The sequence below is a fragment of the Tenrec ecaudatus genome, chromosome 11, assembly GCF_050624435.1.
Source record: "Tenrec ecaudatus isolate mTenEca1 chromosome 11, mTenEca1.hap1, whole genome shotgun sequence".
Taxonomy (NCBI): Eukaryota; Metazoa; Chordata; class Mammalia; order Afrosoricida; family Tenrecidae; genus Tenrec; species Tenrec ecaudatus.
Window position 1 is genome coordinate 108,905,697 of NC_134540.1, and position 15,891 is coordinate 108,921,587.

The 15,891-nt window shown below is 35.8% G+C and overlaps 1 protein-coding gene across 1 annotated transcript in view; it reads right to left on the reverse strand.

Annotated features, from left to right (window-relative positions):
• The window catches only part of INTS6 (integrator complex subunit 6), a 98,874-nt gene that overhangs the window by 26,902 nt on the left and 56,081 nt on the right, over positions 1–15,891 (reverse strand). The window contains exons 5-6 of the mRNA XM_075563488.1: positions 12,038–12,221; positions 1,256–1,381 (exon numbers count right to left, since the gene is read on the reverse strand). Coding sequence (XP_075419603.1) covers positions 1,256–1,381; positions 12,038–12,221 — 310 coding nt within the window. The remainder of the gene's footprint in view (positions 1–1,255; positions 1,382–12,037; positions 12,222–15,891) is intronic.

A 15,891-nucleotide genomic window follows, 5' to 3' on the forward strand; every position in this document is an offset into this window, starting at 1 on the left:
ACGCGTGTGCACACACATACAAGATTCATATTCCAATCCTGACTCAATGCATTTTTAATCCAAAATAATTCTAGCAAAATCATAATTTTAACCTACAATTCAGTAAAAATTTACTTATAGCACCCAAAACAGCAAAGCACTAAAATGAATCCAAACATTCCATGTCTAATGAGTTTAAGCCAAATACAGTAAGACAATTATATAGTATCACGATCTTCTTCTGTACAACCTCTGTATAACTTCTTTTCCACCACCCTTCTCTTAGTTATTTATTCTAGTGGCTCATCTCTCCCAAAAATCATTTAGAAGTGCAGATTCCTAGCTGTGAATTGTCCACTGATTATAACATAACTCCTTATACTTTAGTTTGACTTTGTTAGTTATCGAGTGTATTCTTAGTCAAGGTCACTTAATCTGTTCAGGAGAACTGCAACATAGAACTTACAAGGCTGTGTGTTTCCTGAAATGAACCACCAGGCCTGTCTCCTAAAGGACTACTCATTTTCTTCTTAGCCAAGCACTTAAAACACAGGGACATACATACCTATAACACCTTACACCAGGTGTCTTCAAACTACGGCCCGCCGAGGACACTTATCCAGCCCACCTGGTGTTTTTGCCGCGTTTGTTTTTTAACTTCAAAATAAGCTATGTGCAGTGTGCATAGGAATTTGTTCATAGTTTTTTATTTTTAATTATAGTTCAGCCCGCCAACTGGTCTGAGGGACAGTGAACTGGCCCCCTGTTTAAAAAGTTTGAGGACCCCCAGCCTTACACTCTCTGACTATATAAATACAAGCCTACAATAAAGGTTGGCAGAGCTTAGCTGAAGTTTAAAAAGTCAAGCCTAGTGGCAAAAGCTATTCCCTAATTCTTGAAATAGCAAAAACCATTTGGTTCTGATCAGTTTGATCCTAGGAACAATGTAGTTAAGGAACTCAATAAACACCTGAAGCTGAATTAAAGGACATAAGAGAAGCACATACATTGGGGGGATGATACAATACTAAAAAATAACTTGAGGATGGTTTTAGGGCTTATTAAATAGGTTTTAGGGCTTATTAAAATCGTAGGCAATTAACAACCACTAATGTAAAAAGATGATGTTAATGAACCATCGGCTTACCTTGACTTTCCTATTTTAATCTGTCCCCACAGCAATAGAAGTTTTATATATTAAAAAGCCTAAATCATACCTTTCAGTTCTTTGTGAGCAATTGATAAAGCCAAGTTAAAAATGTAAGTACAAAGATACCTTCCACAGGAGAAGGGTCTGGTCCTGCTTTTTCAAAGTTTATTACCACTCCACTTTGCACCTTTTGCACCAAAGACTCCAGGCACTGATTAAGCATTCTTGGAGAACATACAGAATATGAACGACCTAAAAGTTAACAAAAAAAGTTAGTTAGCTGCAGGAATTTCTAACTTTAGTAAAATGGAACCATAGTAAGGTCACAGTAAATTGACATAACAATTTATTATCTTATATAAGAATTGACAAAAATAGTTACTTTCAAATCAACCAACCTAAGTTTCATTTAATGAGAGCATGTAAGTATAGGTTTATACAAATGATGGGTGTGCATGTGACATATTTTAGATGTTACTAGAATAATTTGTCTGTAACACATACACATACACACATTAAGAAACTATCCTCACTCATGGTCTCTGGCAGTTATTGTATATTTTAAAAACAACAGCATCCTCTTTTCTGGATTTCAGTATGCTCAACTTGGAAACTGTACTTTAAATGAACTCTCTTTACATGTTTTAACCTACAAAAACTTTAGTTAATAACCATTAATTAAACACATTACTGGAGATAATCTCCTTATACACGAATTTCAAATGAAAATATACGGATCTAAATTTTAAAAATTCATTTAAAAAATCTGGACCTGTGCTGTCAGATGGTTACTGACAACTTGAAATGTGCTTAGTTTCAATTAAGATATAAAGTACAAAATATATACCAGATTTTAAAGACTTAGTATTTTAAAATAAAAAACCTTTACAGTTATTTTTAAATATAATGGACTTCAAAAATGGTTATGGGAAAATTCCATTATCTTTAAATTTCATTTTTCCAAAATCTTTTTGAAGGAACTTTGTAACAATTCCATATTGAACTACTTTGCAAATATTGGTTGAAATAAAATACTAAAATTAATTTCATTTGTTTTTTTATTTATAATGTGATACCTAGAAAAATTATAAGTGCGCATGTAGCTTGCACTCTATTTCTCATAGAGCCCAGTGTGCAAACATAGAAAATTTGAGACAACTGAAATTCAATTTTAATTAATTTAATCAAATCTTGCTATTTTTAATAAATTTAATATAAATAAGTTCTATCCTTTAAAAAAATTCAACCACCTACTTAAGGACCCTGGTAACATCTTCATATTTGGCATAAAAAATTATATCAATTCGGAAAACCTAAATCTGTTAAAGGCCACTCTGAAAAGAGATTTTTAGGCAATAAATAATTAACATACTGAAAATCAGTTTTACTTTGAAAAACAACTATCATGTAATAAAAAGTAGTCTACATATAATAAGGATTACCATAATCATAAAACCCCCCAAACCAAACTCACTGCCTTAACAGTGACCCTATGAGTTTAACTCTTTACAGGAATAGAAAGTCCCATCTTTCTACTGAGGAGTGGCTGGTGGTTTCAAACTGCTGAGCTTGCAGATCACAACCCATGCCACATAGGAGCTAACGATTATTGAGTATCTATTTGCCAGTGTTCTAAATCCGTAAAGAGTGTTCTAAATCCATAAAGAGCCCCTGGAAGTGCTGGCTGGTAAGCATTGAACTGCTAACCTCAAGGTCAACAATTCAAGCCCATCAGCCACGTCAAGTAAGAAAGATTAAGGTAGTCTGCTCCCATAAAATATAAAGCCTTGAAATTCCTGTACAGGGTCACGATGAGTCAGAATCTTTTCAATAGCAGGGAGATTGGTTCTATTCACTCCATCAAATAAAAGTGTCACACTTACTTAGAAAAATTGGTAAAATTAAGTCAATTTAAATTTGTTTATAAAATATAAATAAAAATGTGAATCATCTCAAACCTAAGAGTACTTAAAAGATTATATAAAGGTTGAATGTCTTACTTCATGACATCCTAACATTTTTGCAAGATATTAAAACACAAAAATGTTTGCGTGCAAACTTGTGATAATCTGTTTTCTCTATGTCTCTAGGTTTTACTATCAGTCAAATGACTGGAAAAAACACAAGCAACACAAGTTACAATCTTAGTATGAAATAATATTATTTGAAAAGTATGCAAAAAAAATTCAAAAGGACATTTAATAAAAAATAAAAGTAAATAAAATTACATCATGTGACAAATAATCTATTTCCTTGAAAGTTAAACATAAAATTTTCTTTTAATTTTATGAGTTTATATTTTATATTTCTCTTACGCTTACTAACTTAGCTTTTGTCAAAACACATAGATGTAGCGACACTTCACGCATTACTCTTTATACTGATTGATGCAAGAAGCCTCTAAGATTACTAAATAATTTTGCAAAAGACAATGTATTAACACATCTTCAAGTGAAAAAATTGTGGGGTTGTGGGGCAACGGTAGCATGGAGATGAGACGTTCCATCCTAAACTGCAAGAATAGCAATGTGGACTTATAGGTACTTGCCTTTTCAAAACAAATGCAGCTATGTCATGATACCTGTTACTCTGATGGCTATCTGTTATGTGTTTTTTCTTTTGTTTTAATTATTTTTAAAAAATAGGCAGGATAAACAATCCCAAGGAAATAGCAATGGGCCCAACGTGGGTGGAGGTAATGGGAGAGGAGGAAAGGGGGATGGGGAGTGAGCCAATAACAACAACCACAGAGAATAGTGAGGGACTGAGGGATCTAAAATTGATGGTCAGGACGGGGTAGAGTTCCAGGTCATGTTTGATCAATTGAAATATATCCGAGAGGAATTACTTGAGAGGTGAACAATGGGTAAGCATGATAGTGAGGCAGGAAGAAAGAAAAAAGAAATAGAGGAAATAACAAGAGTAAAAATTATATACAGGTATGAATATAGATATATATGTAAATACATAGGTAAGTACCATATATACTCGTGTATAAGCCATGTTTCCCAGCATATTTTTAGTGCAATTTTTGTGGTAAAATTAGGTTCCTTGGCTGATATTCAGGTTGGCTTATACATGAGTAGACACGATATATTTTTCTATGTGATATATAAAATAAGCAGATGGATTTTGGGCCTCTATTTAAATCTTACCTCAGTACAAGAATCGTTTGTTCTAGTAATGTGGCAATGTATGATACTCACCTTCCCAACACGATCACTGGTTGACAAAATGGGTGCACAGCAAATGTGGTGAAGAAAGCTGATTGTGCCCAGCTATTAAAAGATACATCGTATATACTCATGCATAAACCGAGTTTTTCAGCACATTTTTCCCTGTAGTTTTTGTGGTGAAATTGGGTGCCTTGGCTGATATTCAGGTCAGCTTACACTCGAGTATATACAGTAGCTTCTGCAGTCTTAAAAGCTTAAAGTTAAACAATTGGCCATCTAGCAGGGAAGCAACAAATCCCACATGGAAGAAGTACAACAACTTGTGTGATCATGAGGTGTTGAACAGGTATCAGAAGTTCAAAAACAAGTGATCAAATTGAAGTGAAAGAGGAATATGAACAAAGTGGAGACCAAAAACCCAAGTGTAAGACAATTGGACATTCCTGCACAGAAGGGCCACACAGAAGGGATGATATATCCAGGGTGCAGAATAGCACTGATGAGACGCATAACTATCCTCCAGTTCTTTAATATTTCCTCTCCTTACTATTCTGGTCTTAGTTTTAACTAATTAGTCTTGTTAAATGTGTGTATGTTCATTTGTGTAATTAAGATTGTTCATTCCATGACATCCAAAGCAGAATACTAAGAGTATTCTCATACCCTGAGAGTATGGGAAGAGAGGGTGGATGGGAAACTGATAGCAATGATGTCTATTTAACCCCACTCGAGGGAAACGAATAACATAATTGTAGGTGAACAGATACATTGGAAGGTGTAAGACATGGAAAATAACAATAATATATAATGCAATAATAAGGGTTCCTGGTGGGTAGCATGGGGAGAGAGGCGATTATCAAAGAGTTTAAGAAAGAAAATGTTTTGAAACTGATAATTCAACTGAATTGTGGATTTTTATAATACCTGTAAGAGCTCCCAACAAAATGATTAATTTTTTAAAATGCAGTTTGAGGACTGGAAGGCTAATTAAAACCTGCAATATACAGATGATGCAATCCTGCTTGTTCAAAGTGAGGAGGACCTAGGTGCTTGCTAAGGAAGATCAAGGACTGCAGCCTTCAGTATGGATTTACAGTTCAATGTAAAGAAAAAAATTCTTAAAACTGGACCAACAGTTTTATTATCCTGATAAATAGAAAACAGATTGTAGTTGTCAAGAATTTAATCTTGCTTGGAAACAAAATACTTAGGGAAATATCAGCCAAGAGAACAAAGGATGCAATACATTAGGTACACCTGCTGCACAAGATCTTTATTTGTTAAAACGCAAATAAGTTACTTTGAGAACTAAGATTTACCTGACTCAAGCCATGTAAACGTTGGACATTGAATAAGAAATATCAAAGAAAAATCAATGCATTTGAAATGTGGTGCATGGGACGGACACTAAGTATTAATAAATGCCAAAAGAAGAAACAGGACAGCCATAATGCACCTCGGTTCTCAGGAGGACATCAGCTTGTAAAAGAGGTTGGCAGTGAAAAAGAAGGCCCTCAAAATGATGGATTGACAATGGGTGCAACAGTGAACTTGAACATAAGGATAATTGTGAGGATGGAGCAGGACTGCAAGTGTTAAGTTCTCTCATAAGAATCAATTAGCGCTCAAATGTTAAAATGTCTACTCAATATTTTTCCTCTGCCTACTTCTTTCTACATCTCCCTATTTGTATGAGCTCCAGTCTGGCCTTAAGTTTAGCCTGCTTGACGTTCTCAATTATCCATTATCGAAACTTTCTCTGGCTCTAACACATTATTTCCTTTCCCTTCCACTTGCCCTAGCCAGGTCCTGATAAGGTTAATGTCATTATCCAAATTTAAATGACTAACATCCCTGTTAAATGCCACCTCTCAGTTAATCTCAAAATTGTCATTCTCCTCAAATTACTCTTATCAATCAGACGACTTTTCTACTTCAAAGTAATTAACATTCTCTACTCTAAAATACTATTATTAATTCACATTACTTGATTATTACATTACCTAGGCAAAAACATAAGCTTTGGTATTGTACTGCTGTAGTGCCATCATCTATTAACATTGCTTGAAACAGAGTGGACAGTTGTTCATTTCCATATTAACAATTAATAACTATATTATATAAATCAAGGAAAGAATCCTTTAGTAAATAAAAATTTTAAACCATTACTTAATATTTATTAAAGAAAGGTTAAACAGTTTATACTAATAGCCATATGTAATTTTTAAAAAGAAATATATCAAAATATTAACTGATTTTGCAATCATAGGGGATGAGAGGAAATTTGATTTCCAAAAACATTTTGAAGCTCCCTCATAGGTGAATTTCAGTTTTTAAAAAGTTAGCATGAATTACTTTATTATAGGAAAAACGAACCCACATACCCTGCTGTCACTATCCAATTTAGAAAATACACAGTGAATTTCAAAAAGACCAGTAATTTCAAGAAAAATGCATTCAATTTTTGTTTTTTCTTCTTTCCATGTGGTTTTTATCCCTAGTTTTCTTTAGTAGATTCTTTTAAAATACAGATAAAAAACACAAAACATAGATGTATAGAAAGGTGAGTGACATTTGAACACATGTATTTAGGGGAAGCTTCCCAATTTCCTAATTTTTCCACTAACTAAGGTTTCTGGGCCATTCAAAAATATTACTAAGGGTGACTTCAGAATCTTCTTCTCTGAAAAGATTCCTTTCAGAAAATAAACCAAACAAGACACTTGTGTTAAAGCCAAGTTTTGCAGCACATTTTTAGTGCAATTTTTGTGGTAAAATTAGGTGCCTCGGCTGATATATATGGTAACTTTAATACTTTATTACTAGATGCAAGAATATTAACTACAACATGATGTCTCAAGTTTCTTTATAATTATCTCTGATTATATTAGATCATTGCAATCTTTGGATATACCTAATCCTAAGAAAATGTTAAAAGTATATACAGCCTCATAATTTTATCTTAATTCTAAATACAAATTAAGTAATCATACTAAAGATTTTCCAATGGAAGATTTTTTTCTATTATAGCCTCAAGGCCGTTCACAATCTGTTTGGGTAAACCTAAGATTTAAATTTAAAGAAAAAGAAACTTAACTGAAATTATAGGAAATTAAATTTTTAAAAAATTCTGATTTCCTGAATAGAAATGTATATACACTCACTAAAAATAAAAACAAAAACAACTGACATTGGAAAATATTATCTATGTATAGTGAACTGTTTGGAGTGAATTTTCAATGATAGGTTGTTCTTTTGAAATTATGCATGAACTTTTTTTAAGACATTATAGGTCACAAAGAAATTTATAAATTAGAATATCTAGTGTAAATAAATTCTTAATTTACTCATATAACTGTGTATAGCTAATTTCCATTTTTATTTGTGAATGTTGCAGATTTCTAAAACCCTAAGATTTCAAAGGACAATGAATATATTAATTAACTAGACATTTGTTGTCAAGTTGCTTTCAACTCAAGGTCAACCCCATGTGTTAAAACTAGAACTGCCCAAGGAGTTGGAAACAACCCAAATTTCCATCATCTGATGAGTTGATTAAAAAACTGTGGTATAAACATAAAATGGAGTACTAGGCATGGCTAAAAAGCAGTGAAGAACGTATGAAGCATATCACCGCATGGGAAGAACTGGAGGAAATCATGCTAAGCAAAGTAAACCAAGCACAAAAGGACAAGTACACAACATGCGTCCGCTGAGGTAAGCTTAAAAAAATGCAAAAGGGGCATTGGGAAAAAGCTACTGTATACAAACATTCCTGGGGTGAGGACCAGGTAATATGGTAGAGGCCAGACCAAATCCAGGGATACATATGATAGCCAACTAAAAAAGAGAGGGTGAGGGGAGGGAAAAAAATGGGTAGCAGAGGAACAGGGCACTAATTCACCCAAGTGGAAGGTGTTGTTTATATCTCCACAGGGAAAGAAGGACCAGACTTCAACCCCGTTCTCCAAGATGTGAATGCAACAGACCAGCATGGATTAGGAAACCAGTGGAGCGGTCTGAGGGCCAGCCCCAATCACAACTACGTGGACAGCTGTCCCTCCCTCCAGATAAATTTATTTCAGAGGACAGCACTGAAGCTACAACTCAGGGAGAGGGACATGTCTGATCAGAGCACATGGTAGCAAATGAAGGGGAAAGAAGACAGAGTGGAGCACATCATGGTCCACCAAGCCTTGACAAAAACATTCCCGCTAAGAGCAGCCAATCCACAGAGAAGACCATATGGCCAGCCCCACTATAAGACACGACATCCCTCACTGACCCAAAGCCCTACAGGGACAACACTGAAAACATAGTGTGGGAACTGCGCCCTATCTGATCCTACCACATCAGGAAAAAACATTAAGAGAGTGCAACAGAACAACAAGGGGACAGAGCAACGAAGTCCCCAGGAATACCAAAAATAGACTTTGGGGCCAGGGCTTGGCACCCCATCAGACTCAATCAGAAAACCTTCCTAAAGGCCAACAAACATTACTGAACTAACAACAAGCTTTTCTTTTTTGTTGTTGTTGCATTGTGTTTTTTTGTCACTGGATTTTTGTTGTTTTATTGCTAGGTTTTGCTCTGTCTTGTTTTTGTGCATATTATTATCTCCACAGGTCTGTCTAAATAAGATAGGCTGGATGAACGAAGAGAAAACAATGGGACGGACAGTTCCTGGAGGACATAAGAGAGAGGGAGGTGGGCGAAAAGGACGTGGTGTTAACTAGCCCAGGGAAAAGGGAACAACAAGTGATCCAAATTGGTGGTGAGGAAGGTGTAGGAGGCCTGGTAGGGTGTGATCAAGGGTAATGTAACCAGGAGGAATTACTGTAACCCAAATGAAGGCTGAGCATGATAGTGGGACACGAGGAAAGTAAAAAGAAAGAAAGGAAAGAGCTACGTGGCAAAGGGCATTTATAGAGGTCTACATAAAGAAATGCATATATGCAAATATATTTATATATGCTGATGGGGAAATAGATCTATATGCATATATTTATAGGTTTAGTATTAAGGTAGCAGAAGAACATTGGGCCTCCACAAGTACTCCCTCAATGCAAGAATACTTTCTTCTATTAATTTGGCATTCTATGATGCTCACCTTCCTGACACAACTGCTGAAGACAAAGCGGGTGAATAAGCAAATGTGGTGAAGAAAGCTGATGGTGCCTAGCTATCAAAAGATATAGTGTCTGGGGTCTTAAAGGCTTGAAGGTAAACAAGCGGCCATCTAGCTCAGAAACAACAAATCCCACATGGAAGAAGCACATCAGTCTGCGAGATCACGAGGTGTTGAAGGGATCAGGTATCAGGCATCAAAGAACAAAATATTATATCATTGTGGATGAGGGGGGAGTGCAGAGTGGGGACCTAAAGCCCATCTGTAGGCAACTGGACATCCCCTTACAGAAGGGTTGTGGAGAGGAGACGAGTCAGTCAGGGTGCAGTGTAGCAATGATGAAACAAACAACTTTCCTCTTGTTCCTAAATGCTTCCTTCCCACCCATTATCATGATCCCAATTCTACCTTACAAATCTGGCTAGACCAGAGGATGTACATTGGTACAGATAGGAACTGGTAACACAGAGAATCCAGGCTGGATGATCTGTTCAGGACCAGTGGTGAGAGTGGCAATACAGGGAGTATGGAGGGAGGGGAGGGTAGAGCGGGGTAAGCATTATAAGGATCTACATATAACTTCCTCCCTGGGGTACGGACAATAGAAAAGTGGGTGAAGGGAGACATTGGACAGTGTAAGATATGACAAAATAATAATTTATAAATTATCAAGGGTTCATGAGGGAGCGGGAACAGGGAGGGAGGGGATAAAATGAAGAGGTGATGCCAGAGGCTTCTGTAGAATGCAAATGTTTTGAGAATGATGAGGATAACAAATAAAATGAATGTACTTTATACAACTGATGTATTTATGGATTGTTGTAAGAGTTGTATGAGTCCCCAATAAAATGATTTAAAAAAAAAAGAACTGTCCTCCAAAGGATTTTCAATCGTCGATTTTTTTTTTTTGAAACACAGAGCACAAGGTAAGGTTTAATGTCAACCTGACTAGGTCAAGGTTTTCAGTAGTTTGGCAGTTGAGGTCTCCCTCACAATGTGATCACAATAGAACCAACTCCTAATAGGAGGTGTTGGAGTCAAGCAGTTAACTCAGGTCATAGCCCTGATGATACCCTTTTCTCAGCTGTGTGGACTACCTGATATTTAAGTAGACACTGTAGAGCAGCGCTTCTCAACCAATGGGTCGTAACCCCTTTGGGGATCGAACAACCCTTTCACAGGGGTTGCCTGATTCATCACATTAGCAAAATTACAGTTATGAAGTATCAACGAAAATAATTTTATGGTTGGGGGATCACCACCACATCAGGAACTGTATGAAAGGGTCACAGCATTAGGAAGGTTGAGAACCACTGCAGTAGAGGGCTTTCCTTCGTGGCCTGGAGCCCACGTCATAGTGATCTCTGGTTCTTGAGCCAATGGCCTGGCAATCCTTGGTTTCTTGACTCTGCCAGTCACCAGTCTGATCTGCTAATATCCACCAGCTTGTGCATCTTTCTGCTTTCTGGTTTGTCACCTGCACACTTAAGGAAGAGCCTCCAACTTAGCATCTGACCCATGTACTTGAACTGGACTGGATTTAACTGCTCCTACAATTGCGTAAGCCATTTTATTCATACGCTTCTCTTTTTATATACTGTGTTAAGTGCTACTGGTTTTACTTCTCTAGAAAACCCACCTTCCCTCATGAGGTCTTTCTTCCAAAGAGCCTCTGAGTGTATTAGAATCTCCAAATTTTCCATGTGTGTTCCACACAACACACATTAATGGTTTGTACCACCCATGGCCTTTAAATTCCAGGATGGAATATCAACAGATTTACTACACTTGAAGTTAGCCAAAAGGCCGAGAAGCGATGATCAACAGATTTATATCAGGGGTCAGGGGCCCTTATAACAAGCGAAATAGTGATACAGCAGTCGAGAACATTTAAATAGCAAATTCCTCAGGTAAGAAATAAAATGTTCTGTGAAACAAAAACTTTATATCCTGAAGTATAAAATAGTGTTCCCTACAGCCAATACTTGTCTGTAAGTTAATATATATACCTTTAAATTAATAATTTGTTAAAGATTACCAAAATTGACCTAGTTGCTAATCAATTTAACATTATAGATGTTCTAAGTCTATTACATACTCTATTTCCAGATTTTCATTAATGTTCTCTAACATAATGCTACCTGATCTGATTTATGACTGATGCACAAATTGGATAAGATCTCACCACCTGCTTCCTCAAACCGATCTATTTTTCCCTGAGCAAAACCACTAATTCAAGTATATGCCACCAACAGGTTAATGTGATGACTCAAAATTTCTCACAGAAAATAAGCAATCTTGTAGAGAAGAAAATTAGCTTTAACAACTTCAAATGCAAGCATTTTCTATTTAAATAGAAAAATACTACCATTCCTTATTAGAGCCAATAATCATTCTATTACAATCAATTTCACAAACTATCAATAAGAAACCTCAAGCCATATACATCTATCTACTAATTCCTTTTATCTACTTGTTAAATAAAAGCAAATATGCAACTTTTAAAATATTAAATTTAAGAACATTCAGATACTCTGCTTCAAATCACAAGAATTCTGCTAGCAAGTATTCAGAAAACTTAAATTAAAAAATAAAACAACTTACCTCCTGTAACTTCACACATTGGTGTGATAGCAGAGTCATCTAAAGGTACACCTGTCAATTGTTCCGATTCTACTGACAAGGTGCCAGGCAACCGCAACACTAATGCAAAGAGTCTCTGATCCCAACGAAAAGGTTCCTTCGTTAATTCACTTCCAGGTAAAGGAGAATTGAGAGGTAAATGGAGCTGGAAGTAGAAAAGAATTATAGTAAGATTTCTATGCACTTCTTTTCCCCAAAAAGTCCATGTTCATTACACTTAGATTGAAATTCCACAAGTCTTCTGTATGTCCAAAATCATGTTCAAATATAAGAATTTACACAGATATAGCTAAAGTCACAAATGAGGTGTTAGGATTTTAAGCTTTACACTGGAGACCGCAATTCAATAAACAAGCAAACAACTGTATTACTGCAATGTTTTTCAGAATTAGATTTACCATTACAACCACTAGGTCCTATATGGCTTCCAAATAAATACTCACTGTCATCAAGTGGATGCCAACTCAGAGTGATTGTACAGGCTGCAACTGCCCCGCAGGGTGCTAAGATTGTAACTCTTTACCAGAGTAAAAAGTCCCGTGTCTCTCCCTGGGAGCGAGCAGTTGGTGGTTTCAAGCTGCTGACGTTGCAGTTAGCAGCCCAACTCATAACCACTACATCACCAAGGTTCCTTTATAAATAATTTCGTGTAATTATTTAAACAAACTGGTGATAGATCTCTTATACCTATATTCTAGATTAAAAAATAAATAGCTCGCCAAAATAATGTTTTGGTCTCTTGGATAACAAACCATTGTTTGTTTGTTTTTACTACATCACAGCAACTTAAAATTGTTTTTGTATTCTTAATGATTTTATAGATAAATTATTTGAACATTAAATTTCTAGCATAGGACATACAGTATTAAAGTATTCCATAAAATAATTTTGTCAATCTAAGAGGAGTTTTAAATGACTTGCTTCTTATCCCTATCTAACCTGCTAAGTCACAATTGCTTATCTTTCTAACTTATGAATTTTGAAAACCTCTAAAATGATTGAAATAAACACCTGTAGGTAAAGCCAGAGCCCTGGTGGTGTAGTGGGTTACGAGGTGGGCTGCTACCACAAAGTCATCAGTTTGAAACCACCGGCTGCTGGGCAGTAGAAAGATGAAACAGCTTTCCACACTCACAAGGACAGCTCTACCATGTCTTGAAAGGTCGCTATGAATCAGAATTAACTTGGTGTGAGTTTGGAGTAGGGAGGAAGTCAGTAAAATTTAAAAATTTAAAAAGCTATTGTAGATGACATATGACTTCAGTTCTACAAAAATACCAATGGACTGTAAAAGGAAGAAGAGCAAGGGGCCTGGTGAAACTATTATACAGTAAAAGAACCAAATCAACGAAAAAATTTTAAATGCTTGAAACTGTAAAGAAAAATTGGTTAATAATAATTTATAAATTATCAGGGGTTCATGGGGAGAGCAGGAAAGGAGGGGAAAATGAACTGATACCAAGGGCTCAAATAGAAAGCAAATGTTTTCAGAATGATGATGGCAACAAATGCACAAATGTGCTCGACACAATGGATGTATGTATGGATTGTGGTAAGACTGTACGAGCCTGCTCCCAATAAAATGATTTTTAATTATAAGATAATAAAAAAGAAAAATTGGAATGTTATTTACTATAAAGATTAATAAATGTGCTAATGGTATGTCATGGAAGAAAATAAAAAATAATCATCATTATTTAAAAAACAACTACTTTAGTTCAGTAAACTCAGGGCAATTAATTATATAAGCATTGGAGTTCATGTTTTTGCTTGCTTTGTTTTGGCTAAGTTTATACTCATTTCTTCATAAAACAAAATAACTACATTGCTTACTGTCTTTCTATTTCTCTGCAGAAAGATTTCTGAATTTAATCAATTGGGGATTAAAGTCAATTTACAGATTTAAGACAATTTTCTTCACTACCTTCACGTAAACCAGGATCTTTTAAAAAGTAGAATCTATTGTAAGAAATTTCCTGAAACAGTTGTGCTACATACTTCTCTCCAGAAGATTCCTGATGTTAATGAATGAAGGAAAGGGGAGAAGGGACTAGAAATGATTATGTACATACAATTCATTTAAAAGTGAGTAAAGCATGGAAGTGTATGAATATTATATTTTTAAAACCACTTTAAAAAAACAATAAAACCAAACTTGACCAGTGGTTACCATGGATGGAGGGGAAGAATTGTTACTTAGGGAGCATTGAGTTCATGTCAATGGTGGTGAAATAATTTGGAAAAGGGTATAATGAATTGTTGTACAACACAAAGAATATAATCAATGACAATGAATTATACAAGTAGCAGTTGTGTGGAACTAGAGAATGCTTTGTTGTGTATAGTTTTGCCATAATTAGGGGAAAATACATTCATAACAATGAGAACAAGTAAGAATAAAGTGTTCTAGAATTGAGTATGGTGACAATTGTACACTATTCTTGATATAAATGAATTATTGAATTGCATCACATGTGAACAATGTACTAATAAAACTGTTTTAAAAAAAGGATTCCTGTTATCGCTGTTAGGTGGTGAAGAGCCAGTTCTCACCCACAACGACCCTGTGCTGCTGCACAGAATGAAACATGGCGTGGTCCTGCCCTGTCTTTACTATTGTTTCTATCCCAGAGCCCATGCTTGCAGCCATGGTGTCCATCCATCTCACTGACGACACCTTTTTTTGCTGCCCCCTTATTTTACCAAGAATTATATCCTTCTCCAGGGACTGGTCACTTCTGACAATATGTGCAAAATATTTAAGATGAAGTCTTGCCATCCTTGCATCTAAGGTGCACTCTGGCTATACTACTTCTAAGATACATTGGTTTGTCTTTTTACTGGTCCATGGTATTTTCAATATTCTTCTCCAGCACCACAATTCAAATGCATTAATTCTTCTTTGGTCTTCCATTTATGTCCAACTTTCCCATGCATATGAGACAATGGAAAATACCATGACTTGGGTCAAGCACACCTCGGTCCTCAAAGTAACCTCCTTGCTTTTCAATATTCTAAAGAATACTTACCTACTGCAACCCATCTTAATCTCTTCAATGAGGATTGACCATGGATTCAAGTAGACAAATCCTTGACGATGTCAGCCTTTTTTCTATTTATAATGTTACCTTATTGCTCCTGTTGTGAAGATTTGGGTCTTCTTTACATTGAGTTGTAATTTATACTGAAGGCTGTAATCCTTGATCTTCATCATTCATCAGCAAGTGCTCATCACTTTCAAATCCTCCTCACTTTCAACAAGCAAAGTTGTGTCTTCTGTATGTCACAGGTTAATAAGCCTTCCTCCCATCCTGATGCCACATTTCTTCTCCTACATATCTGATTATTTGCCCAGCATACAAATTGATCAAGTATGGTGAGAGGATACAACCATGCCACACATTCCCTGGTTTTAAATCATGCAGTATTCTCTTGTTATGTTTTCACAACTGCTTCTTGATCTATGTACAAGTTCCTCATGAGCACAATGAAGTGTTCTAGAATTCCAGTTCCTCTCAAGGTTATCCATAGTTTATTATAGTCCACACAGTTGAATGCCTTTGCATAGTCAATAAAACACAAGTAAATATATTTCTGGTATTTTCTGCTTTGAGTCAATAATCACCCGTGTTTCTACAAGATAATTTTTGCAAGACTCCTTTCCTGAGATCAGCCAAGCTTTTGTGACTGTAGACAAGAAATGTGAGCTTTTCCTCTGGCACTGATCCTACTTATGGCCGAAGTCATAGGAAATTTGGACTAGGATGCTCTCTGATGAAGTCTTCCAACCTCAAGACTGTGTGACACTTGTAAAG